At 46.9% G+C, this 27612-nt stretch overlaps 2 protein-coding genes across 10 annotated transcripts in view; one reads left to right on the forward strand and one right to left on the reverse strand.

Annotated features, from left to right (window-relative positions):
• dock7 (dedicator of cytokinesis 7) overlaps positions 1–27612 on the reverse strand; it is a gene marked incomplete at its 5' end in the record, with an annotated part of 45054 nt that overhangs the window by 11913 nt on the left and 5529 nt on the right. For 2 of the 9 annotated variants that reach the window (XM_080550199.1, XM_080550196.1), the window contains 28 exons: positions 472–583; positions 856–1015; positions 1567–1749; positions 2116–2291; positions 2525–2694; positions 2860–2999; positions 3108–3275; positions 3549–3662; positions 4548–4688; positions 4970–5065; positions 5976–6065; positions 7503–7595; positions 8993–9162; positions 9899–10063; positions 10454–10685; positions 11653–11739; positions 12078–12179; positions 13146–13284; positions 15257–15327; positions 15847–15964; positions 24152–24314; positions 24960–25053; positions 25243–25385; positions 25647–25809; positions 26040–26120; positions 26454–26603; positions 27084–27150; positions 27242–27327. In XM_080550199.1, coding sequence (XP_080406325.1) covers positions 472–583; positions 856–1015; positions 1567–1749; positions 2116–2291; positions 2525–2694; positions 2860–2999; positions 3108–3275; positions 3549–3662; positions 4548–4688; positions 4970–5065; positions 5976–6065; positions 7503–7595; positions 8993–9162; positions 9899–10063; positions 10454–10685; positions 11653–11739; positions 12078–12179; positions 13146–13284; positions 15257–15327; positions 15847–15964; positions 24152–24314; positions 24960–25053; positions 25243–25385; positions 25647–25809; positions 26040–26120; positions 26454–26603; positions 27084–27150; positions 27242–27327 — 3674 coding nt within the window. Of the gene's footprint in view, positions 1–459; positions 584–855; positions 1016–1566; positions 1750–2115; positions 2292–2524; positions 2695–2844; positions 3000–3107; positions 3276–3548; positions 3663–4547; positions 4689–4969; positions 5066–5975; positions 6066–7502; positions 7596–8992; positions 9163–9898; positions 10064–10453; positions 10686–11652; positions 11740–12077; positions 12180–13145; positions 13285–15256; positions 15328–15846; positions 15965–24151; positions 24315–24959; positions 25054–25242; positions 25386–25646; positions 25810–26039; positions 26121–26453; positions 26604–27083; positions 27151–27241; positions 27328–27612 lie in introns of all 9 variants that reach the window. The other 7 variants (XM_080550198.1, XM_080550197.1, XM_080550193.1 and 4 more) reach the window with 6 other exon arrangements.
• Positions 19471–22573, forward strand: angptl3 (angiopoietin-like 3; the record flags this gene model as incomplete). The annotated part of the gene is made up of 7 exons (XM_080547483.1): positions 19471–19965; positions 20248–20358; positions 20475–20586; positions 20775–20888; positions 21274–21369; positions 21970–22242; positions 22389–22573. 7 exons carry the CDS (start codon positions 19471–19473, stop codon positions 22571–22573), a joined length of 1386 nt encoding a protein of 461 aa, XP_080403609.1.

Here is a 27612-nt window from a genome sequence, read left to right on the forward strand (position 1 = left end):
GGACAGTCGGACACCCATATGTGACAGCAGCTGGTGAAAGCGGGAACAAATGTTATAAAATGTTCAGACTTTTATTCTGAAAAATTAAATAAATGTTGTTGAAAATGTTCAACGTTGTTGAAAATCAATGACACACTCGCTAGTCAAGCCAAAATATTGCAATGCAATGGATTCGGTGAGTAATCCCCACTACTTACTAGTTAAGTAATTAACTAGTTACATAATCATTGTTAGCAGGCTCACAAAACAAGCTGTGTTAGTTGACTGGCGAATGTGTCATTGATTTTCAACAACATAAAAGTCTGAACATTTGAGTGGATGTGAGCTGGAGGAGAGGATGTGTTACCTTGTGTAGGACCGTGTCACCACTGTATTACACTCGTCGCTCTAGTGATGCCCTACGACAATGCACACCACACACACACACGCACGCACGCACTCACACAGACACAGACACACACACACACACACAAAAGGAGAGCATACTTGTCCATCTTCTCGCTGTTCTGCCGCCAGTGGGTCATGTCCTTCCTCCAGCGCAGGTTCTCCTGGCTGCCGAACGCACTGCCTGACGGACTCCTCTCTACGAGACGGAGGGAGAGGGTCATTGTTTAATATCTAGCTGCTTCTCTTCTTCTGTGTGTGTGTGTGTGTGTGTGTGTGCATCTGTGTGTGTGCATCCATGTGTGTGTGTGTGTGTGTGTATCCATGCCTGAGTGTGTGTGTGTGTGTGTGTGTGTGTGTGTGTGTGTGTGTATCCATCCGTGCGTGTGTGTGGGTGTGTGTGAGCCCATCCATGTGTGAGTGTCTGTGTGTGCATCCGCGCACGAGCGTGTGTGACCCGGTGTGACCCACCTAGCTGCCCCCTGCTGCGGCGCACCATCTCCTGCCTGGCCCCGATGCTGCCCAGGATGGCCTCCTCCAGCTTGGCCTTCATGTCTTTGGACTTCTTGAAGGTCAGGCTGTTCATGCGCTCAAACGCCTTCTTCCCCTGCATGGTGAACACAACATGGGCCTTTTTCCGTGAGGCAGATGGAGGGAGAACACAGGGTTACTGCAACACTTTACTCCCATCACAACAAGTAGCTTAGCTACAGAGCTAAGCTAGCTACAGTATACACTGTTACACCAGCGGAGGCTGGTGGAGCTGGAAAAAAAAAGAAAGAAAAAAGGATGGGCTCATTGTAATACATGGAACGCAATAAGGAATGGCATCAAACTCCATTCCTCATTCCGTCCCATGAATTATCTCTACCTCCACTAGCCTCCACTAGCCTCCCCCGGCTATACACTTACTCCTGCACAACAAGCAGCGAGCTATAGCACTAAGCTACACACACACACACATGGGAAGAGGGTTGCCAACTGTCCTGTATACTCATCCAATCACAGGCCCCCTCATGCGTCCATATAGCGTAAATGTGCCAATTTCTGCAACCCCCCCCCCCCCCCCCCCCCCGTGCAGTTGGCAACCCTACTACCAGTATGAATGATCAAAAATGGCCGACACAGAATCAGTAGTGAGAAAAGGGCAGCTGTGTGGGTGCAGCGTGTGGGAAGCGTTACCTTGTACTCGAAGCAGGAGACACACAGGTAGAGCATGTCCAGCAGGCGGTTGAGCTGGGACACAGACAGGTCCGTGAACCACTTTTGCAGGACCATCTCGTCGGCGTTCTTCAGCACCCACAGCAGACAGATCAGTAGGCTGCGGCTGGACTCGGCCGAAAAGGAGCCGTGCTGACGACTGGCCTGGGGAGGGAGAGGTGGAGGAAGAGAGGGGGGAGAGGCGGAGGAAAAAGTGAAAGGAAGAAGACATTTACAGTACACCTTTATCCAAAGCGACTTAAAACAAATACATTTGTCTAAGTAAGTGAATGGAAGAGAAGAAGTGACAGAATGGGAGATGAAGAGGAGGAGGAGGAAGGATGAGACTCAAAAAAGATATGGGAGATATGGGGTGGACTAGGACAGGGGGGAGTGTGAGGGTATGTTACGTGGTGACTGTTGACCCACATAGAGGCCCACCGTAGTTCATGTGAGGTGGAGAATACGCTAGCTAAATCAGTCTAGATTATTCTGACATGGTCTTCAGTCACGGCGCGGACAGGAAGTTACCTGCGGGTTGAGCAGGAAGCTGCTGGGCCGGGACATCTGGGGGACCGAAGTCCCTGCTATCGCCGCGGCAACGGTCTGATTGATCATGCTGTTGCCCTCTGTCTCGTTCTCGTCTCCCCCCGCCCCTCCCGTGGCCCCCGGTACCGCCCCGGGACGCCCCCACTGGTTATGGGACTCTGCAGGAGGGGAGGGGAGGGAAAAGGCGGAAGGGGGAAAGGGGAGGGAAGAGGGAAGGGGGGGAGAGAAGGGGAGGGGGAAGGGGGAGGGGGAAGGGGGAGGGGGAAGGGGGAAGAGGGAAGGGGCAGTTCAAAACATTATCAATAGAAACAGAGAACAAACATCTGAGAGTGAGCCTATTGGGCAACTGATAACCCCGGAGCTAAATTTAGACAGGAGGCATTCGCTCTACCTGTGAAGTCATGCAGCTGGGGTAGCGTTTCCATGACGATCCCAATGAGCGGCAGGTAGAGCATGGCGACCCGGGCCTTGACCTCGGGGTCGGCGTAGCGGGGGTCAGAGTCATGGCTGGACAAGAGGTTATGGACCACACTGATCACCTTCTTGTGCAATCCAAACATTCTACAAAAAAGAGGGAGAGAGAGAAAGAGAGAGAGAGAGAGAGAGAGAGAGAGAGAGAGATAGAAAGACAGTGGGGTTAGAAGAGAACCTCTCTCAACACACACACACACACACACACACACACACACACACACACACACACACACACACACACAGGGTACTGACCCCTCTGCCTCTGGGTCCAGGATGACGGCCAGTTGGGTCAGCACCAGTCCAGCCAGGTAGTGCTGCTCTCTGAAGGGCACAGACAGCTCAAACATGTTGGCAATCTTCTGGTCCTGGACGTGAGTGGAGAACCCAGAGCTCTGTGGAGGGACGCAGAGACGGCCACATTGAAAGAATGTGTGTGTGTGTGTGTGTGTGTGTGTGTGTGTGTAGTGTGTTTGTGAAGTGTGTGTGTGTGTGTGCCTCACCTGTGAGGTGGCAGAGGACACGGAGGGGGAGGGGGAGGCGGGGGGGGTGAGGAGGCTGCAGGGCAGGTTGAGGGTGACGTAATGCTCGTGGCTGCAGACGATCCTCAGGAAGTCCAGCCTCAGAGACTCCAGGGTGGGGTTCTGCAGCGCGTACAGCTTAGTGGACACCTGTGGATAGACATGCAGACACAGACACGCACACACACACACAATGACAAAGGAGAACTCATTTTAAATTAACATTTTAAATAAAACATTTACACACACAAATAACTATGGTAACACTGTCTCTCCTGTCTCTGAAGTGTTACATTGGGAAGAAAGCCGAGAGACACATCGGAGAGATACATCATCATCATCATCATCATCATCATCATCATCATCATCATCATGGTCCACACCCCCTCTGCGTGGAGGCAGGAAGTTAGTGAGGGGCCGTACCTGCTTCCAGTAGGTCTTGATGAGGCTGAAGACGAACCCTCGGTCCATGACAGACAGCAAGTCGTTGAGGAAGAAGGCCAGGCTGGTGTTCAGCCTCTCCACCAGCTCCAGGTCCTGACAGGACAAGAGGGTCACACAAACAGAGGTCAAGGGTCACAGAGGGGTCAGGGGGTCACACAGGGGTCAAGGGTGTCACACAGCGGACAGGGGTCACACAGGGGACAGGGGGTCACACAGGGGACAGGGGTCACACAGGGGACAGGGGGTCACACAGGGGACAGGGGTCACACAGGGGACAGGGGTCACACAGGGGACAGGGGTCACACAGCGGACAGGGGTCACACAGGGGACAGGGGTCACACAGCGGACAGGGGTCACACAGGGGACAGGGGGTCACACAGGGGACAGGGGGTCACACAGGGGACAGGGGGTCACACAGGGGTCACACAGGGGACAGGGGTCACACAGCGGACAGGGGTCACACAGGGGACAGGGGTCACACAGCGGACAGGGGTCACACAGGGGACAGGGGGTCACACAGTGGACAGGGGTCACACAGGGGACAGGGGGTCACACAGGGGACAGGGGTCAAACAGGGGACAGGGGTCACACAGCGGACAGGGGTCACACAGGGGACAGGGGGTCACACAGTGGACAGGGGGGTCACACAGGGGTCAGGGGTAAATTGAGGTTATTGACTGAGGTGGAGGTTGAGGTGGCGCTACCCACTCAGGTATACCAATAAAAGGAACAGAGACCGTCAGAGGAGGCTGATGGAGGGAGACACCGCAGGACGGGGCTCATTGTAAGGCATGGCATGGAATGAGGAATGGCATCACACCAGTTGTTTGACACCATTCCACATTTCATTCCATGCATTACAATGAGCCCCGTCCTCCGATTTCTGCCTTCACCAGCCTCTCCTGGAGACCGTTCATTCAGACCAAACTGTTATTACTTTGTTACTCTCCGTGGTCAAAGGTTCTGGGTGGTTCTTACCTTCTGGAAGCGTGACACGATGTCTCCAGCAATGGTGCTGACTAGGGCGGTGATGTCATCCATGAAGCGCTCGGGGAAACGGTTCTTCCTGGGCGACTCCAGGCGGTCGGTGAAGTACAGGTGGTGGATGATGCTCTTCACCTGAGGGGGGGGAGGGAGGGGTATTCAGCTGAAGCAGATTCATCCAAGTTCCTTGTCACTAATGGTGCATTCAAGTGCTCCTCTGACATTCTGAGTTTCCAACCAAGATTTACTGAAGAGCTCCCTGTTGGCTAATTCTGAGATAGGTGCCAGTTAAAAACTCTGAAATCTCAAGTTGCTGAGTCAGAAAGTTTTGTGATTCCTGAGGAGCACTTCAATGCAGCAGAAAATCAAATAGTGGGTCTCTCTGGGAAGATGGGTAATGTAGTTCTTGTCCTTACCATGAGCTCAAAGAAGAACCAGGCTTGTTGGAGAGCTCCTTCCCGGACACTGCCACTGCTCACCACCCACTGTAGGGCCAGCTCCTCATGGAAGAGCTGAGAGACAGACAGAGAGAGAGAGAGAGATGGGCCAGGAGGAGTGAGGTAACATGTCATAGTGTACAGACCATCTACCAATATCTACAACTACACATTTACCAACTATGTACTGTATGACCATCGAGCACAATACCTGTGTGTAAACCACCTGAAGTATTACTATACGCAATATTGATTTTCAAGTATTTCTCATCAGTCCAAGTATGGCCCCAAAATAGAATTATTTTCCGCATTAAAGCTTTTTCGTATATTTACTTCAGAGAAAAGTAAAACGCATCGTCAAATCACTATTGCAGGAAGTAAACATAATGTTGCACTTGCCATTAAGATATCTATGAGATTTTAATGCCCAAATAATGCTAATCATAATGTTAACCAAGGTTCTAAAAACGTATTTGATCTTTTTGGACCATTTAAGGATTATAGGACAAATAAATAATCATCACAGTAATCTAACACTTAATCTTACTCTTATCATTGAGGAAAAAAAATAAAAATAAATCCATGCGGCCAGCTGTGTGTGGAACACTGAAAAGGGAGGCTTCATTAAACAGAAACATCAAGTGAGTCCCGTTTCCCCACTGAACATTAGAAGGGATGCTAAGGTTACAGTCATGGTACTCAACACACATATATAATAAATAAAGTATAATAAATATTATTACATCACTGCTGTGCAACACCATCATCAAAGATAATTCACAAGAGGCAGGACATATACAGTAATACTTTGCATTCAACAAGACCATAACACCAAAATCAGCATTCAATCAAGAGGCACGCATCCACAGATAGACAGACAGACAGACAGACAGACAGACAGTCAGGCGAACAGACAGACAGGCAGACAGACAGACAGACAGGCGGGGGGGTGGCTGGCTCCTCCCCTGTGCAGTATTGGCTCTACCTTTTTGGTGGGTAACCGTCCTGTTAAAGTTTGCAAGAAACTGGCGCTCTCAGTGTGGGAAGACATGCGGTTTCCACTGCGCTCCATGGCCTATGAGTGGGATGAATGGGACGGTCACAACAGGTTAGTGTCGAGCACTGGAGCGTGTGGCAGCACCTTCTCAGCCCAAGGAGATGTCAGAGTCTCACACACGCATGTACACACTCAGGCGTGCACGCGCACACGCACACACACTTAAAGCTAACACATCAAACCAACACACAAGACAAACGCAACACAAACACAATTAATACAAACATGCTCTTGTAATATAATCTCAACGATGCAATAAAGCATTTACCAATGTAGGCCTTTGATACAAAGTGCTTGAGTTCATTCACTGTGATCACACACTATTTGACCAGAGTTACAAGATGTTTACACAATTTTTGTACCATGGAAGCAATCATAAAATACCTTTGATTTGCATTTAAAAAGTTTGTAGATATGCATGTTGTCAACATATTTTTTTCCCATATATAGCCCTGAACTTGGTTAACCTAACATTACATTAGTAGGCACACAGCTTACCTGTACAGTTTATGATTTCATGTTGATAATATATTTAATATCAATAATTATGAACTTGATATTGGATTGATATTGGATTTGTTGGGGATGCACACAAGTCAAACCCCTGAAAACGTTGGGCCATAACTAGAGCCTCAAATCAACTGGACAATGACAGAAGACAACTGTATCCAGATGAACACAGGAAACAAGCAAACAGACAAACAAAACATCAAAAAGCATGTAAGCACACCTGCAATCACACACACCCAAGATCACCCACACACACAACAAAATAACATGTGGCAACATGCTCCATTCACACTGTGAATGATATTAGTAGAAGGAGGTCATGCATGGTGATCAAAGTAAAGTGAAGATGAAGGCATTTCGAGGAGGAGGGAACGAAAGGATGAAGAAGGCCAATGGAAAGAGGATGAATCAAAACGCCTCTAAACCACTCAAGTTTTACAATATAAAAAAGAATATAGCGGCAGCAAAACAATCTATATTTTTTCATTTTAGATAATGTACTTGTAGGGAGAATGACTACCTATGCCTATTTAGTCTTTATTTTATCATTTAAAAACAAGGTATACCTTGTTTTTATATATATATATATATATATATATATATATATATATGTATGTATATATATATATATAAAATATATATACTGTATATATATGTACAGTATATTGTCAATTCTCTATGCAGGACTCCCTTGTAAAAGAAACCATGGTCTCAATGGGACTCCCAGACAAGATAAAGGTTAAATCAAATAAATAAATCAAATGCTTTTGGTGGCATTTGGTGAAAGCAGGAGGGAGAAAACTAAAGATGAGGGTCGATGGTCACGGAGGCCACTGTGACTGGGGCGTGGGAGGGTTGGGTGTGGGGTGTGTGGGGAATCAGGATTGGTGTTAAGGTGAGGCAGTTGTTTTCTAGCGGGGGGGGGGGGGGGGGGGGTTGAACCACCTGCATGGTGTCAGAGGCAGAGCCAGGACTGGATCCCCAGGGGGCACTCTTACACCCCATGGTGTGAACCCAGGAGTTGGAGCGGTCTAGGCCCTGAGGGGTTGGAGGTCAAAGGGCGCAGGGCACGCACAGGCAGGAACAAGGGAGCAAGCAAGAGAGAGAGAGAGAGAGCAGCACAGGGGAGGGAACAGCGAAAGGTTAGACATTAAGAGAGGACCATAAGTAAGTGGGAGTAAAAGTTAGCTTGTTAAAGATCAAACTCAGTATATCCCAGACGTAGAGATTAACAAGCTCTTGATTCAGAAACAGAGATCATGCAAAATGGCGTCTTCCCATATGAGAAATGGCATCCCCTCCCTCTGAGACAAGAAGAGACAGGTGTAGTTTAGTCACATTAGAGGCTCCATTCATCAAACAGGGGCTGCATCCGTCAGTTCACAGGTTAGGCAAGAGCATTCAGAGAGGCAGGATACCACTCATCTGTCAAGCACTAATGGGGTCAAATCAAGATGTGTGCAAAGTACCAAATCATTGCACTCGAAGCCTACACTATAGCAACATTACATTTATTTAAAAAATGTTACCATTTAGCAGACGCTTTTATCTATAGCGACTTACGGCCAAATTTCGCTGGACACGTCAAGCTCGCGTTTCTTTTTACAATTGAGCACACGCTTCTCTGTCTAAACTAAATATAAATTACATTTATAATCAAGTGAAATTAAACATTATATTATTGACGGCCATTATCGAAGGCAAACTCGATGTACAAAGATACGGCTGGCTGTAGGAGCTCTGCAAATACAATGCTTCCAGTAGGGAAGAGGCGACAGAAAGTCCAGCAGAAGTTCCACCACGCACACGTGCCGCTGGTGAGTGTCACCCGTTACAATTAGACATTACAGGGACAGTCTCCCTGGAGTAACTTAGGGCTAAGTGATTAGTGACTAATTTCCTCTGAAATGACGTTTTAATATGTTTACCTCTAGATATCAGTCCACACAGTGCAATAAAAAGTAATCTACATATGCTGAAAGGAGTGAAACAGACTGATTAACTGAATGCTACGGTTGCATTCAATTGAAACTGACTAATTCAACTGTAGCATTCAGTTAGTCAGTTTCAATTGAATGCAACCGTAGCATTCACTTAGTGAAATTGAAACTGACTGTAAAGATGCATTAAATTGAAATTACTGACTGTATTCTAACGTGTAATTACATTGAAACTGACTGACTAACTAACTAACTGTATGGTAAGATTTTGACATACCTTTATGTATGCCTTAACTGCTGAGGCTGTCCTAACGCGTGTTCTGTGTCAGGTTGGTGTTACAGTACAGGGGTTAGGGAGATAAGATGTCCCAGCTGATGTTTGTCTATTAGCTATAGGGTTTACATGTCACAGAGTTCATAGCACGCACACACTGACTGCTACTTTGAAGCTTTGACAAGGAAACCCAAGCCTGGGGTCAAGGGGTCACCCCTTACCTTGCTGCCGATGATGGAGCGGACCTCGTCATCAGGCGACGTGGGCGTGCCAGAGATGTCTGGGTTGCTGTTGCTAAGGCTACGGGAGCGGTTGAGGTTGAGGCTGGCGGGCCTCACGGCGGACCGGGCCATGGTGGCGTAATGGACCGAACCGCCCAGTCCTCCTGGTCCTGGTAGCACACACACAGAACACAGGTGTGAGAAGGATCAGAAGCTGATTGGTCGGTGGGAGGAAGAGGCTCAACAGAAAGTGTGAGGGGACCAATAATGACCAATAATAATAATAATAATGACCAATAATGAGCCCTTCTAAGCTCATGACTATCCAATTGCAGTATTCTAAAGAGGAATACAGAGTAAATATGTTCACTCTAGCAGAGAGAAGAAATACAAGAGGTACAGTAGAGCTATCCAGGTAGGCAGACATCCCTGCAGTAAAACAGTGGACCTGCATGAGCCAGGAGGGGTAAGGGACTGGGAGCTGTAGGAGCTCAGCTTTCCATAGGAATAGAACTATTCACTATCAAATGTCAACAACAAAGCATTGATATGTCCACTCTGGTGGAAAGAGCTAGAAAGAAAAAGCTAGAAAGAAGATGTGGAAAGAAAGAGCTAGAAAGAAAGAGCTGGCTAGAAAGAAAGAGCTAGAAAAAGGGATAGAGGGGTGTGTTCCTGGTGAGAGAGGGAGAGAAAGTGAGAGAGACAGCAGTGTGTAGTACCTGGTGAGGGAGGGAGAGAGAGAGAGGGAGAGAGAGAGAGAGAGAGAGAGAGAGAGAGAGAGAGAGAGAGAGAGAGAGAGAGAGAGAGAGAGAGAGAGAGAGGGAGAGAGAGACAGCAGTGTGTAGTACAGTACCTGGTGAGGGGGAGAGAGAGAGAGAGGGAGAGAGAGACAGCAGTGTGTAGTACCTGGTGAGGGGGAGTTAGGGTCCATGTTGGGCAGACGGAACACATAGAAGATGTAGGAGGAGAGCAGGCTGTTGCGTCCGTGCTGGTCCTGGCTGGTGTCCAGGTACTTATGGAGCCGGTTCACGATGGAGGCCAGAACCTCAAAGGAGGCCTGGCCCAGGTTCACTACACAGAGGGAGAAGACGGGGGGACAAAATACATGACACGGCAGTAAATAAACTAGGCATTCTCTGTGCCCAGCCGTCAGAAGTATTTGATGTGTGGGCACAGTAAAGTATGGGCAGAAAGAGAAGCCAAAAACATGTCAATGACTCAAACCCAAATGAGGTCATTTTGAAACGGGTGCTTTGAACTGTCATACATTTTCTCTTTGCTAATGTTTTTTTTCTTCCCATTTGGGGTTATTAGTCACAGTACCTGGCCTTGTGTGTCACAGGTGCCAGTGGTAGAGTACCTATTTGTCCTGCGGTGATGGGCGGAATGTCTGTGTGTGTGTGTGTGTGTGTGTCTGTGTGTGTGTGTGTGTGTGTGTCGTAGCTGTGAGTGGTATAGTACCTATTTGTCCTGCGATGACAGGTGGCCGCACCATCAGCAGAACCAGCTTGTCCAATAGCAGGTGAAGGAAACGGACCACGGGTTCCAGCTGAGAGTTGTTCAGCGCCGCGATACTGGACTTAAGCTCCGCCTCCAGATTGTTCTCCATGATGCGCATGTCGCCGATCCGCACCGGGAACATGTGCTCGTCCAGAGCATGGACCAATGCAAAGAACTTGTCCAGGAACTGGTCCTGAAAGAAAGAAAGAGAGAGAGAGAGAGAATTGAGCCAGCTATGTGGTTGGAGCTGCAGTATATTACAGCCCAGTACAGTAGTTGCTGACCCTACAGTGAGTTGAGGCAGGCCCAGGAGAGGAGGTGCTGAATAGAGGAGACAGGAGAGGAGGTGCTGAACCCAGCAGTGAGCCGAGACAGGGCCCAGGAGAGGAGGTGCTGAACCCAGCAGTGAGCCGAGACAGGGCCCAGGAGAGGAGGTGCTGAACCCTGCAGTGAGCCGAGACAGGGCCCAGGAGAGGAGGTGCTGAACCCAGCAGTGAGCCGAGACAGGGCCCAGGAGAAGAGGTGCTGAACCCAGCAGTGAGCCGAGACAGGGCCCAGGAGAAGAGGTGCTGAACCCTGCAGTGAGCCGAGACAGGGCCCAGGAGAGGAGGTGCTGAACCCTGCAGTGAGCTGAGAGGTCAGTACAGTAAGCTGCTAATCCTGCAGTGAGTACGGGAGAGGCCAGTGATTTATAGCCACTTTAGGAGCAGTACAGCTCCTGGGGAAAACACGCCGTACCCTCTCTCCTCACCACATTACAGCCCACGCAGAGATGGAGTGGGCCTTACTAAATTACACCACAGACGTTGAGTCACTAATCAACTGGGGAGAGGGGGGGGGGCAGGGTTAGAATTGCTCTCGCTCCTTCCACAACCTGCTCCTCTGACATCTATCTGGCTCTGATCCATTAACACAGACACGTGTGTGTGTGTGTGTGTGTGTGTGTGTGTGTGTGTGTGCCTGGGAGTAAATGTCAAGAAGGGAGAAGGGTTTCCTTGCTGGACAGCACTGGTGAGGTGGTGATGATGGTGGTGGTGGTGATGGTGATGGTGGTGGTGGTGGTGGTGGTGGTGGTGGTGGTGGTGATGGTGATGGTGGTGGTGGTGGTGATGGTGGTAGTGGTGATGGTGATGGTGATGGTGGTGGTGGTATTCAACTACCTGTGTGTGGACGGAGGAGACGGACGTCACTTCAACGTTGAACACTCCTCTGTGGTTATCTACCCACTTCATCCCGGGGAGAGGGACCTAGAGAGCAGATCACACAGTTCATTCAGTGTCACATTTGGCAACACTTTATTTGGACAGTCCATCTCTCTAGTATAGATGCTCTACAAACACGAGTCTAAATAGTCTTCAATACAAATAGTCTATCAACAGTTTGTTGATTGTCAAACAAGGAAGCATATAGCATATAGCATAGCATAGCTATAGACGTTCAATTAACTACCCACATCACATTCATTTCAACGGCATATTTGTCAACCTGATCCAACCAGTAATCTGCTCAGCGGAGGACAAGGGCCATTTGGTGCCAGGTTTGAACAGTTGTGTCAGGGCCAGTGACGTGGCCACCGGTGACTTACGTCTGGGGAGAGGACAGAGTAGGACTGGGGAGGTTTCTCCAGAGACACAGGCAGACAGAAGTGTCCTGTCCGCAGACGACCGTTCTGCAGCATGGGGATCCACTGAGAGGGGAAGGAAGAATAAGAGACAGTCAGGAGCTGGAAAAAACATCGGAGGTTGAAGTAACAAAAGAACTCGTATTTTCGGATAATATCTTCAGACCAGAGAGAGAGAGAGAGAGAGCACGGTGGAGGGAGGGAGGAGAGAGAGCGAGAAGGGGAGAAAAATACAGTATCACAGAGAGAGAGAAAGAAAGAAAGATAGAGTGAGAGCAAGGAGAGGGGAGATTGAGAAAGGGAAGGAGGGAGAGAGAGAGAGAAATAGAGACAAAGGGAGAGCAAAAGAGTATGTGACACAGTCTGGTAAAAAGGGCCAGTGGGTCACACTTCTCAAGTCGCTCAAATTAGCAAAAACGTTCCTTTCTTTTTTTTCTTAAATGGGTTTTCCGTTATTTGGCATATTATGAAAGTTGAAGTGTTGAAGAGCCCACTTGATATAACAACAGTTTTAGGATCACTAAATACTTTTTAGTTACTAAATACTTTTTACGCTACTGGGTAAGTGATACATGGCTTGTAAACAAACATACATTTTAGGATGTGTTCAAAATCAAGGACTGTGTGATCATCTAATTATGTGTGTTTTTAGCATGTTGATGTTCTATCAGCATGTTGTGATGTGCTAAACATGCAGTTAGATGTTCGTAGCGATGTTCCTTTTTAGCACTGGCCTACTTAGCAGCTGTTTTGCATGTGTTTTGATTCAGAGCATGTTTCTCTGCTATTTGGTTTGAGGTGTACCAACATTCAAATAAGCATATCTTCTTCAACTATTTTCAGATTTCAATGTATGAGACACATCATTTGAAAGCATAATCTGGAAAAAAATTGAAAAAATACATTGCCCTACTTGAGGGCCTTTTAACCAGACCCGAGGAAGAGAGAGAGACAGAGAGAGAGCGAGAGCGAGAGAAAAAGAGAGAGACGAAAGACAGACAGAGAGAGAGAGAGAGAATGTGTATCTATTACCGTGTAGCCCACAGGGGTCTCCAGGGGTGTGTTCTGTTTCTGCTGGCAGCTGACATGGTAGAAGGTGAAGAGGATGTGGTGGTGGTCAGTCAGAGAGGCCGGGAGCTTGATCTTCATCTCATCGTGGAAGTCGGGGGATCTGGGAAAGACAACAAGGATAAGAGAGACATGGTTAGGGCTTAAAATGGGCATAAACATCCTTGTAAAAGAAGACAAACAACTAACAATCCTCATAAAAGCAGAACCTTTTTTCTCACAGGAAATAAGAGATTGTTTGTGGATACAGGGATGGGAAGAAACCTCCTCGGCTCAAAGGTCTGTCTGCTGATGTCCGACACATGACGGGATTAAAAAACCCAAACATCCAAAGTGCAAAGGTGGAACCTTTCCAAGTGTGACAGCAGCTGGTGAAAGTGGGAACCAATCAAAATGTTCAGACTTTTATTCAGAAAAATTTAAATACATGACACACTCGCTAGTCAAGCCAAAATATTGCAACGCAATGGATTCAGTGAGTAATCCCCACTAGAATTCAGAATAAAAGTCTGAACATTTGGTTGGTTGCCGACTTGTTCCCGCTTTCACCAGCTGCTGTCACATACACTCACCGGCCACTTCATTAGGCACACCTTGCTAGTACCGGGTTGGACCCCCTCTTCAGAACTGCCTTAATTCTTAGTAGCATAGATTCAACAAGGTGCTGGACCATATTGATATTATAGCATCACGCAGTTGCTGATGCTAAGAAAATATCCCCCACACCAGTACACCACCACCACCATTTTCGCCCAGAGAACTGTCGCTCGCTGGATATTTTTTTCTTTTTCTCACCATTCTCTGTAAACCCTAGAGGCGGTTGCGCGGGAAAATCCCGCAGATCAGCACTTTCTGAAATACTCAAAACAACCTGTCTGGTCCAACAACCATGCCACGTTCAAAGTCACTTAAATCACCTTTCTTTCCCATCCTGATGCTTGGTTTGAACTTCAGCAGATCATCTTGACCATGTCTACATACCTAAATGCATTGAGTTGCTGCCACGTGATTGGCTGATTAGATATTTGCGTTAACAAGCAGTTGAAAAGGTGTGCCTAGTGAAGTGCCGGTGAGTGTATATGGTATCTTTGAACAAAGAAGTTAACCCTTAAATTCAACAGATGTATACAAGACACTCAAAAAGTATAGGATAGAAATACTTCATAGTTTGATATCTAGGCCAATGTGTGAAATGATGACTGTATGAAGCCATGTCTTTGACCAAAGCCAAGGCCCACTGGCTTGGGCTGGGCTGGGCTGGGCTGGGCTGGGCTGGGCAGCTCATGATGGACGACTACCCTAGTCACCTGGCCTGACGGTCACAGGTTGATTAACTCTAACCTTGACGGTGTGACCCCTGGATGACGAACGACAGCCCCCCGCCCGTGTCATAAAGCCCATGTTAAATGTGGTGATAAAACATGAGTCTGCAGCTCTTGGAGAGAGGGGACACCTGGGCCAAGGACAGCCCAGGGACAACAGCCCAACAGTGATTGACAGAGATATTGATTGATCTTTCTACAAGACACGACTGTTGGTGAACGGTAAAGACAATATAGGCCTATCTTCCGTCACCACCAGCAGTCAGACGTTAGGTAAATGAGTTGAAAATGAAGCCTAGTGAAAAGCACTAATCAGCAGGCTTTCCTATATAAATATTGCAATAATGCAGCATCTCTATTTCAATCAACCATGCATTTCTAAATATCTGACTAAATAATGCATTTTGAATGTCAAATGAATAAGCATCAATTTCAGAATTGGTACAGGCAGTGCATACAACGCTACATGGAGCAACAAGCACAGGGATCCATATGTAACCAACAAGCATCCAAAAAAACACTTCTCTTCAAGTCATTGCCTCCGACTCCACTGTGCTCCCATGAGTAAAAATCATGTTCAACAAATTGCAAAAATCGGGATATACTGTACATTCCAACAGTCAACAACCCAACTGATTGTTTACAGTAAATGTAAAATAAAAAAGACTTTAGAAGTTTGAATTGGAGTTTCATGACACTTTATGAATTGATGGAATTGAAAAGGAATTGGCCACACCCTTGGTAGGTACTCACCTGTTATGATACACCACAGAAGTGTATGCCTCTTTGGTGTAGTCGGAACAGCTGGACTTGCCAAAAATCACCTGGAAGAGAAGATGAACCAGATAGATAGTTAGATAGATATCCGGATAGAAACTTAGATAGACAGTCAGATAGATAGATAGTTAGATAGATAGATAGATAGATAGATAGATAGATAGATAGATAGATATCCAGACAGACAGATAGATAGACAGTCATATAGATAGTTAGATAGATAGATAGTTAGATAGATATCCAGACAGACAGATAGACAGAGAGTAGAGCAGAGCAGACAGGGGATACATTGCTGATAATGGTAGACAACATGAAGCAGACATTAAACACACATTTTTGGGGGGTCGACTAGGTCATTTGTTATTTTTACCACACATTTCTAGGAATTTTACCTGGCTTACGATTGCGTAACTCTACCAGGAAAAGCTCTTTTGATAACCATTCACGCCTCATTAAACAACAAACTCTGAACTTCTGAACTGTAAAATGCTATGCGTCTGTACATTATGTGTGTGTGTGTGTGTGTGTGTGTGTGTGTGTGTGTGTGTGTGTGTGTTTTTGCATACCGGCATGGCATTGTTGGGATCTTCCCCATTCATGAACTGCACTTTCACTGTGATGTTGCGGGCAGAGCCCTGTCGGTTGGCGAAGTTCAGGCTCTGTGGGTTCACATACAGCAGGTTCCTGAAACACACACACACAAAGACATTCCTTTGAGATTCTGGTCCATGATGAAAATTCCTGCAGATTTTTCATGTCTATTTTACTGGGCTTAGCTCCATAGCTCCTTTGACACATTGACCACATCTTTGACCATTAGGCCTATAAGATGGACAGCTTTCTTCACTATTCTTCCTTGAATGATTATGACATCCTCTATGACATTGCTGCTTTGCTGACGAAGGTAAAAAAAGAAAAACGCTTGTACAGTATGTACAATTTTCACAGTCAGAAATAGGTCAGTGTCCCGTCCCTCCCCCCTTAGGCTATGTAGTGAGCAAGGCCATCAGGGTAGCCACTGATTGGTGGAGAAGGGAGGCTTGTCCTGTCAATCGCCCCATCAGCTGATTGTTGTAATTGGGTCAATGACGTGACGTGTACATTTTGTGTCCGAATGTAATATTTTCTAAAATTAACAATTCATATATATATACATTATGTTAACTAACACTATTTGCTCTCCTTTATCGAATACACAAACAGTTTATGGTGATTATTTACAAATTCAGGCACTTTCAGCTCTTTAAAGGGTTGAAAAGTAATTCGGTACAACCGTACCACAACAAAAATGCAACCAGCTAATGTGCCATTAAAATATCTAAAATGATATTACAACTATTATATAAACATTCTGGCATGATGTTACAAGGGTTTATAACAATATACTGCAAAATGGTTAAGGATTTTTATGTAGAAATGTTTGCTTTCCTCAAATCACTTTTGTCACAAAAGAATTATTCCGAAAGGTCTTGTACATGGTCAAAAGGGTGAGTTACCAAAATTAAATGGATGGTGGGGTGCCACCCACGCCTCTCCTCTCCCCTCCACTCCACTGAGTGGTATACATAGGGTGAAACTAAGGTTCCTGGGGTGATGACCACAGGAAGTCAGTAGCAGCCGCAGCTGAGCGGAGAGAGACCACTCTGACGTAGACGCCTCCGCAGGGGAGGGTCCCTATGGACCGCAGCTGTGATGACAAGGCACTCAAAAACGTGGGAATCCCTCTCTCGCTCTCCCTGTGTCTCCTTGTCTCATCTTATCTCCTTTCTCCCTCTCCCTTTTTTTTACTGCTTTCTATTGGAACATTAATGCTGATTGTAATAGCATACAGTAATTGCAGTCCAGTATCTCCCCAACATTAGGCCCATTGTAACACACTGGATGCTTAGATGCATCTCCATTTTCATCTCCAAGGCACATCTCTCCTATTGTTCCATGGGGCTCATCAGATTCATCTCTGCTGGTTGCTGGTTACTCAATAACATGACTTGACCAACCAAACCATACATGAGGTTCAGCATATTTCAAAACCCTGCCCCCCCCCCTCCCCTCCCCTCCCCCCTTCAACATACACTCACATAACCCCCTCAAATCCTGGGCCTCTGACACAACCTACACCCTACACTCACACAACCCCCCCCCCCCCCCCCCCCTCACACCCTCTTTCCCACCCACCCACCCCCTCCCTCCTATGTTGGGGCTGGGTACACAAAGGGACGAGGCCATTGTTTACAGAGTCTACAAACAGAGATTAAGGCCAAGTCCTCCACACCAGGCCTAGCGACACACAGACAGTCTGTCACGGTGGGGGAGCCATGCATGCAGAGGGTAAGGGGTGGGTGAGTCTGGAATGACATGAATTATGGTGAGAAAGATATTGGGAAAGACCCTTCACTCATAAGTGAACTTGCATGTGTGTATGGGGAGGGGTAGGGGACGATTAAAAGGCTGAGGGGGTAGGGGACGATTAGACTGGGCCACAGTTCTGTGGGGACAGTGAACAACCAAGACCAACAAATGTCAGGAAATAAATCGCCAAAGGACCTCTGGACTAATTTTAAGGTCATGTAGAGATCAAGATGAGAGGTCATCCGGGAAGATGAGAATGAAACCAGAGGACAAGCTGGCTGTGTCATGTTGTCAGTGTACAACATGACCGTACCACAAAGCCCCTGTACAACATGTCCCGTTTGTGAATCAAGTCCCAAAGTTTGAGCTGAGCGAGCGAGCAAACCACAGATACAGCCTTTGCTCAGAAACCCACGCTTTCTCATGACGTTTCGGGTCTCTTTACTCTCTTCGCGTGAGCAAATAACCGTATCTGCATCGCTATGAACTGGAGTTGCTTACACCTGTAATCCTACTGACAGTATCCTTTATTTTGTGAAGGATCTATTAACACACACTGCAGAAGACAGGGATCTTGAAATAACTTCAGAGTACAGTGCACAAGCTCCAAAACCAGCAATTCTTTAGACGCAAGTTTATATATGTGAAAACGGGTATGGGAGCCCACTCTCTCGACCCACACACACATGAACATATGGTAATGTATTCTAGCCATTGATCCATATTTAAACATGCTGTTGAGCCTTTGAGCAAATGTGCTTAACGTAGTCAGATTATTGGGAGCATTAAGATAAGCTTAGCTAAGCTGGAGTAGGGAGCAACAAAGGATGCCCACAAAGAGAAACGCTGATTGCAGCATTGTCAGATTACAAAACTGAATTGTGCAAATATATGGCAACACAAGACCACAATTATATCTACAGGTGTGTTTGCAATTAGGTGTGTGTGTGCGTGTGTGTGTGTGTGTGTGTGTGTTTGTGTGTGTGTGCGTGGAGATAAAAGCTCAACGTTTTACGACTGGAAACACTGTATGCCAAAGAGTCCTGTAAAAGCTGCACAGAAAGAAACCCTGTACAGTTCCTCTATTTCCTTTCACAAGTCAGGATTGGCGTATCATCATCAGACTTCAGAAAGTAAACAGTAAATCAAAATAGAAAGGCCAAACAATAAAACAAAGATGATGAGTTCACACTGTCCAAACTTATCACATTAGTCAACCTCCCCATTGCCAACTTCAGCAAAACCATAGCGATGATGACAACCCCACCATTCCATACAGCAGCGTACCTCTGAGCCAGACCCAGTGAGAGGCAGCAGAGAGTGATGCTGGGCTGATTCAGCTGGACGTTAAATCAAACCCAGAGACATAAATTGCACGCGGCATTATCAATCAGAGTGAGGCGTGCAGCTATGAGGTGAGATTGATCAGAGCAGCGATCCATCAAAACTCTGATGGCCATTGTTGGGTTTTCTGCTGATCAGCCAAAGCGGGGGCACTGCAGATGGAGTAGGGTGTGGTGGTGGAGGGGGGGATTTGGGGGGTAATGGGGGAGGGGGGGGGGGGGGGCAGGAGGGTAGCTGAAGGGGTGTATTTGCTATTCGCTCACTGCTGTGATTTGTTTGTTCTGGCGGGGGGGCTCCCGGGGGGATTTCAGGGGGCACAGTAGCTCAAGCATAACAGGGCTTAATGATCAACTAATCCCACCTCCCCTCGCTGGCCTGGGGTATATAACACAGGCCATCCTGCTGCTCGGACATCTTTCTAGCAGAGAGAGAGAGAGGTGGTGGAAGAGAGAGAGACAGATTTTTTTTTATTCTACATCATACAGAGAGATTTAACCATGAAGCTGATCAGCCTGTTGACGTTGGTGGTTCTGGCCGTGGCTCACCCCACCCTGCCCTCCATGGCCCAGGGCCAGACGCAGACTCCGGTAGAGTCCAAGTCTCGCTTCGCCATGCTGGACGATGTGCGTCTGCTTGCCAACGGCCTGCTCCAGCTGGGCCAGAGCCTCAAGGAGTTCGTCCAAAAAACCAAGGCACAGATCAACGACATCTTCCAAAAGCTCAACATTTTCGACCGCTCCTTCTACCAGCTCTCGGTGGTTACCTCCGAGATCAAGGAGGAGGAGGAAGAGCTGAAGAAGACCACGTCATTCCTCAAGGCCAACAACGAGGAGATCCGGAACCTGTCACTGGAGATCAACTCCAAGATCAACAGCATCCTGCAGGAGAGGAGCCAGCTGCAGAGCAAGGTGGGCGGGCTGGAGGAGAAGCTGAAGGGCCTGTCGGAGAGCATGCTCCCCCCCGAACAGCTCAGCGAGATTGCATCATTGAAGGTGAGCTCCGACTTATGCCAAAAAATAGACTGTGATGCTTTTGTGTAGAGTACACAAAACCAGCCCACATTTCTGCATATATATCCAAAATATTTATTACCATATTTTTTTATATCTGTATGGATATATGTATATATCTGTAATTTGAGGTTTCTAGGCCAAAACATAGTGCACTTGCAAAGAGTCTTCCAAAAATCAAAACCTCCTCTCAAGTGAAAAAAAAATCTTTAAAATGATGCTGACATGGGCAGTAAAGAGTCAACGTTGACTTGGCTGTTTCAGAATGTGATCGAGTCTCAGGAGAGGACGATCACGGAGCTGCTGAAAGCCGTGAGGGAGCAGCACGACCAGCTCGACAACCAGAAAGGAAAGATCAAGAATCTGGAGGAAAAGGTAGCCAGTCTACACATCCCTGAATAAAAGGCCACTATCACATTTGAGGGCACTGATAGTAACATCATTTTGTGAGAAACACCAATCCATAACGGATTGATTGCCTTCTGTTTCAGATAGGCGACGACAATTTCCAAGACACAGCTGAGAAAGTAGGAACTTCTGACCCAGAGGCTCACGACCCGTTTGAATATCTAACAAACACCTCTATTGGCCTGGAGACAAGCGGTAAGAGCATCTAGACTACAGGAACTGCAATGTATATCTGATTGATATGTTTTAGTGTGTCTTATATCACATACTATATGACACGGAAACATTTATAATTCAATCATGCAGGCCTATATGTGACAGTGACAGAAATGAACGACAATCCTTTTCCTGACCTGTGTGCTCGTACTCCGTTTGTGTTTCAGACCTACCTGTGGACTGCAGTGAGCTCTTCGACAGAGGAGAGAAGACCAGCGGAGTATTCCCTATCAAGCCGAACCAATCAGAGCCATTCAATGTCTACTGTGAAATGAGTTCAGGTAACGAGCCATCACGTCAATCATTATCATAGAATATCCTGAGATATTGTAACAGTTCTGAGAAACAATTCCACAAGTCAAACTATTTCTCTGCATTAGCCTACATAATAGCCCTTCTACCTACAATGAACTTAGATAGATAACAAAACCTGAGCCCAGAGACCAGACTCAACTGAATCCATTGTATTGGAAGCAGGGTCATCCTGCCTTAGATAGCCACAACACAGGCGGACACCAGAGGGAATGAGTGCTATGAGTCTCCTTATCTCTAAAGGGGAAGCACGGGGACACTTATCAGGCTGGACCTTGTTGCGTTAGTGTACGTGTTTTGTTCCTCCATTGGTTTACTAAACCTTCTTCTACTAAATCTTCTACTACTCTACAGAGGGAGGCTCAACAGTCATCCAGCACAGGGACGACGGATCCGTGGATTTTGACCAGACATGGGAGAAATACGAGAATGGATTTGGAGATCTGGAACGTGAGTACAGCTTTTTTTTTTACACACTGTATCCAGTTTGAGTGTATCGGTAAGGGCAGTCAATACAGCTCAATCTTTGTTCTAAGTTAAACATCCTGTGATAAGCTGAAGAAAAACCTGATTAATCACTCCCCCCTTAGAATCCTGTTCAGTGCAAAAAGCCTGCGGGCTTTCATTGAAAAGGAAACATCCACTTCAGCATTCTTAAGTACTTCCTGGAGGAAGCGCCCATAGGAAGCAGTAATTGTAGCCTATCAGGTCCCAGTTGACAGATTAGCTTCCTCTATTGTCTGACTACACAGTGCACGGGCGGCACTTAAAAGCCAGACTTGGATCCCAGCCCATAGAGTCATACCGCATTCCGAAAGAGCGTCAGGTCCTTCGGCTACGAATAGTTCAGCGTTTCTTATTATGTCACAATACTATGACTGCAACATGCAGCCAGAGGCTAAAGAAAAGGAGTATCAAGTGTTGAAACTTTACTCAATTTAAGGCTCCATAGGTGAGAAGGAACAAAGTATAAAGTATCAAGGCTTAGTGCTTAGTACCATGACAGTCGTTTGGCCGTTTATTGACCAAGTGTTGTTTGTGTGTTTACAGGAGAGTTCTGGCTGGGCCTGAAGAAGATCCACAGCCTGGCGGGTCAGGGCGACTCCATCCTGCGCATCGAGCTAGAAGACTGGAAGGAGGAGAGGCGCTCGGTGGAGTACCTGTTCACCCTGGAGGGCCCGGCGACCCACTACACCCTCCACCTGACTCACCTGTCTGGAGACCTGCCCGACGCCATGGGCAACCACACTGGCATGAGGTTCTCCACCAAGGACCGGGACAACGACAACCAGGAGGACTCCAACTGTGCCCGCTACTACACAGGTACCGACTAAACACCTTATACGGGTGCGCGACAATGCAGTGGTAGAGACCGACTGCGTGCACCTGTTTTCAATTGTTTTGACGGTAAACCTGTTTAAGATGTATTATGTCCGATTTTAACTGATGTTTTTGACAAACCATTGCAGGCGGCTGGTGGTTCAACGCCTGTGGTGACACCAACCTGAATGGGAGGTACATGTGGCTGAGGTCAAGAGGTCGTTCTCTGCGGAGGAAAGGGATCCACTGGAAGCCCGTCATAGGGACCTCCTACTCCCTAAAGTCAACCAAGATCTCCATACGACCTGCCCCCCTCGCCGAAAGCTTCCAATGACCCCCCCCCCCCCCCACCCCACCCCCACCCCCCCCCACCCATTACACGTGGCTGGCACAGTAACATCAGATTGACTGCTCCAAGCCAACTGTCTGTCTGAGTTAGATCGTTGGCCAACAGGAAAACCCGCCAAACTGACAAAACGATGTCAGAGAGAAGATATCGTTCGATCAACGTGACACAATCCTTGCCGGTCAGTAACCTTTATAGGTTGGTCCAGAAATGCTAGTAGTATCATTGGGTAAGATCAGGGAGGGATTTGTGAAGAGAGCCAGTTCTGGTCACAGGAATGCCAGATTCAACATTGACTGCAAATATTTCACAGCACTGTACTACTAAACACGAGCTGATTCCTCAGCCATTATACACAACTGAAACCACTATATGCTACAGATACTTCAATACTTAAATGAATGCGGTGCATGAGACAGCATTATCCTTAGCTCTTCCATCCAACGCATGAGCCTATGCACAGGTATCACTCGGACTTGTACTGCACGTTCTGCATGTTGCTGAGCACACACATATTTACACGACAGCTAAACCATGCAAACATCTTCATATGTCTATCAGCTTAGTTTGTTCCATGTCTTTTTTAACTTTATACTGTATTTAAAAAATGTCCATGCTGTGCTATTAGAAGGGAGAATGCTAGTTAGGGTCAGAAGTCATTCAGAGGTCATTTATTGTTATGTAACTGAGTCATATTGACTCTTTGTTATCTTTCTGCATGTATGTACTGTACATATTTAGTTTCTTACTCATACTTCAACCCTATCAGAGGGGCACTGGTCAATCATATTTATAAAGACAAATAAAACAAACATAATCAAAACAGAACCCCGAGTCTGCTCTTGTTCTTTGCCACGAAAAACACCCATCAGGGCAGATGGTGTAATGCTACCAATGACATCATCGGGGGGCCTTTTCTCTTATCCTTCTTACTACAGTACGTAAGTGGCTGTTTTCACATATGTAGACATTGGTATAGGCTGAAGATAATGAATATGAGGTTACAAAATGGTGAAGTGTCCCTCTAAGCGGGTCCGTGTGTGATAGAGCCGGAAGGACTTATTTGTTACTATGTGACCGCTAACGTGTGTCAGTCTCTCACCCAAACAAAGTCCTTGATAGCATCTCTCCAAAAAACGGAAAACTTCCGCATCATTTGCATTAACTGACTCTTGTAGAGGAGGGGCACATGCACTGTAAGCGCTAAATGACCGCTACCCAGAGCTCACAGCTTTCGTACCCCCGTTCGTTGCCAGGCTGGCCATAGCAGAGCTATTAAAGCTGGCATGAAAATGCATGTCGGCCTCTCTCTATTGGTAGACAAACACTGCCTGAGACGAAGAGGCCATGTCAACACAAGCGTCTGATAAGAGTCTGTCAGTGACCTTGACCGAAACAAGCCAGAGAGAAGTCAACACAAGACTAGTGCAGCCTAACAGTCACACAGGGACATGGGGTGATATGATACTGCGGTTTATTACATGGATATCTATGTAAGAGAGCCTGGATGTCGTGCAAAAACGCTGTTACAGTGGGTAGGTAACGTCGGGCTGCAGGGTTGGTCACCTGTAGGTGGTGTTGGGGACGTAGACATCCTTGGGTGGGAACTCCAGGATCTCTCGGGTGGGGCGGACTCTGCTGTCTGGGTAGGGCTTGACCTGCTGGAGGTCAGGGGTCAGGCAGTAGTGGGGGTTCTCTGGAGCCGGGGAGATGTCGATCTTCAGCTGGGCTGGAGGAAGAAGAGTGGGGTATTAGGGGTGGGCATCGACGATCGATAATTGATCGATAAGGATCTTGGTCGATCACAAAATAAAACATTTGGTCGATCACCAAAAAAAAAAATTTTTTTTTTTTTTTTGTGATCGACCAAATTTTTTATTTTGTGATCGACCAAGATCCTTATCGATCAATTATCGATCGTCGATGCCCACCCCTAGGGGGTATACAGGATACCTCATCACTAAAAATAACATGAAGATACATTCCGCTGGTAAACTGGAACCTCATTGGAGACAAACAAGCGTGTAGCGCTGTAACACTGACATGATCATGCAGCATATTTAGCTGTCAAACTAGATCCCACTGTAATACAATTGATTAGTGCTCGTTAATTCACTTTCCCCATCATCCCAGTACAGCATCAGTGTGAGGTAACAGGGTGCAGGATAGAGTCTTGAATATCAAATAAAAAATAATTGATCAGGCAAAAATGTTCTGCTAAAATAGCTTTATTGACAAGTCTCCTATGGAGCTTCCGTTACAAACTTGCTACGTTTGTCCCCAGACAGCTGTGTTATCATCGTCAAAGAATACCATGACAACAGTCACTCTACCAGCGTATACAGAGGGTCTTGTTGATGTGGTGTTACTGTACCTGTGATGGGCCTCAGTCTCCTCAGCACAGAGGACGGCCTCCTCATGTCCGCCAGGAACTTATACAGGTCGTCATCACTCAATCTGTCCCCCTCCTGCCACGCAAAACACACACAGACGCGCACGCACACACACACACACACACACACACACACACACACACACACACACACACACACACACAGAGACAGACACACAACGTTAGAGCCCGAGTGTTGGAGGGTGATCAGAGCACCCCAGCAGGTGTGTGGTGTGTGTTGAAGTGTGAGGAGTCCTGTCCAGACCTGTTTGAAGAAGTTGGTGACCGTGAGGGTGGCGGGTCTGAAGCTGGTCAGGCTGCACGACTCGTCCCCACTGGTGGTCCTCTCTAGGGAGCGACGCCCCGCGATGCTGGAGTTCCTCCTCTCCGACCACGAGCCTTTACGCTCTGCAGAGCAACAGGAGATCAGAGCCAAGGTCAGCGTTACAGAGTCATGACATCACAAGGTCAAAAGTTCATACTCCCATAAGGTCATACACAAATGATCCGTGAATGACCCATGAGACTGGCTTACCCTGATCACATGCTTTATTCTGTTTAACACCCGTCTTTACTTCCTAATCTTACTTGGTTGTTATTCACTGGATTCTTTTACATGAATAAGTGACGTAAGCGTCTTTCACCAAGTCCCTCCCAGCCCGGCCTGACCTTGCAGTCCCATCTCCAGCTCTGTGTCTCTTTCCAGGCTGCCCGCGCTGTTTACGATGTTCATCAGGTGGATGGCGGTCCATGCGAAGGGCATACGGTACCGACCCAGACGCGTGCAGAACTGCTCCGACTGGCCCCGCAACTTATCCAGCTTCTCTTTGTTCTGCAGGGTGGAGGAGGACACGGTGAAACCAACTTTCCATGCATCGGTTAACTTAATTCATCCACAGACCTACACACCCACTATCTTCCACCTATTTTACACTCCACAAACAAGATTAGTAGGTATTACAGGGTCATTGTCAACAGTTTATTTTTTGTTTGTTTTTCAGGTACGAGAGAGGTAGAGGACATTGGCTTTATTTGTCAAGCATATGATATGATCGATATTACCTTGGCTGCGTCAGACTCTTTGAAGACCATGTAAGGTTCGGCACACTCTCCAATGTCTCCCTGCTGTAACACCTTCTCCAGCTAGAGAGAGTCAACAGGCCAACAGGTCATCGGTAACGATTCACACATAGCATGCCTTTTCATTCATACAGCATGCTCCGATATTATTCTTCAAAACAGCCTACTGAGCACGTTATCCTATTCATATCATGTATTTAATCTATTGATGTTTGTGTGTTTATTTAGTGTCATGTATGTGTAGCTCTCACCAAGAATTCCAATGTACTGAATGTACTGTAGCCATAGCGACATGGCTAATAAACTGACTTGACAGTCATGGACTACATAGAGTCATGGACTACAGTCATGGACTACAATAAACCTAGCGGAGAGGAAGTGATGCGTGTGGCTCACCTGGATGACCAGGAAGACGTCCTGGGAGGGGTAGGTGATGGAGAAGACGGCGGAGCGGGCCAGGGTGGAGATGGCTGCTGATTGGATGTGTGGACGCAGCATGCCCTTGGTCTGCTCCGAGTTCAGGTCGAAGAAAAAATTCTCTGATATCTGAGAGAGACACATGAAGGTTGCTAATTAACATATCAGACAGTTAATCATGTTGAGTTAGGGGGATCATTCTTAGTGTGTGCGTGTGTGTGTGTGTGTGTGTGTTAGAATTACTTATTTCTCCATCTGTTCATTATGGTCATTGCTACCCTCTAGTGTTTGTTAGAGTAAAGGAGGATTGTTGTGTGTGTCTGTGTGTGTGTGTGTGTGTATGTGTGTCTGTGTGTGTGTGTGTGTGTGTGTGTGAGTGTGTGTATATGTGTGTGTGTGTGTGTGTGTGTGTGTGTGTCTGGGGGGGTACATAGTACATAGTATCATAGCATGATTTAGGTGCATTCACACAAGGATAGCAGGCCCACTACGTAAGCTTTTGTAGTCAACTCATCTAATTCATGTTGGCTTCCAAACACTTTTAATGGTTTCCCAGAGTGACCCAACAACTCAGGGCCGTGTGGCATTGAGGAAAGCATAACAGCTTACCTTTTTCTTTTCCTTGACATCGTATAAGGCCAAACTGGCGAATATGGGCTCGATTTCGATCTCAAACCTTCAGGGGGAAAAGGAACAGGTCAGCAGAATGTGGCAGTTAAAAAAGAACGCAGAAGGTAAAAGGCTTTTAAAGGCCGTCCTCCACTTACTTCAAGGACAAGCACTTGACGAGTAGCCTCTGGCCAAAGTGTTCTTTAGGGACGTCAGGCACACAGTGGCGTTCTATGGGCTCCTCCTTCACGTTCACATGAAAAAACGAAATAGGCAAACATAAGCATATAAAAAAACGGTTCTTGAAATATACTATGAATACTGAATTTGACCAAAAGTGTCTTTTTTCCCCCGCTGGAAGTGTGTGGAATGAATTGTGTCCGCTTCATCAATTCTTATAAAAGGGCTATGGTGATAACATTATCACGAATGGCAAACACATTAATCTGAGAAGAGCTGAACTACACCCAGTCTGAGCCGGAGCTGGCGCAGGCTTAAAGGCACAACCGTATATCAGTAGTCCTTGTGA

This window comes from Nansenia antarctica, assembly GCF_963989245.1.
Source record: "Nansenia antarctica genome assembly, chromosome: 1".
NCBI lineage: Eukaryota > Metazoa > Chordata > Actinopteri > Argentiniformes > Microstomatidae > Nansenia > Nansenia antarctica.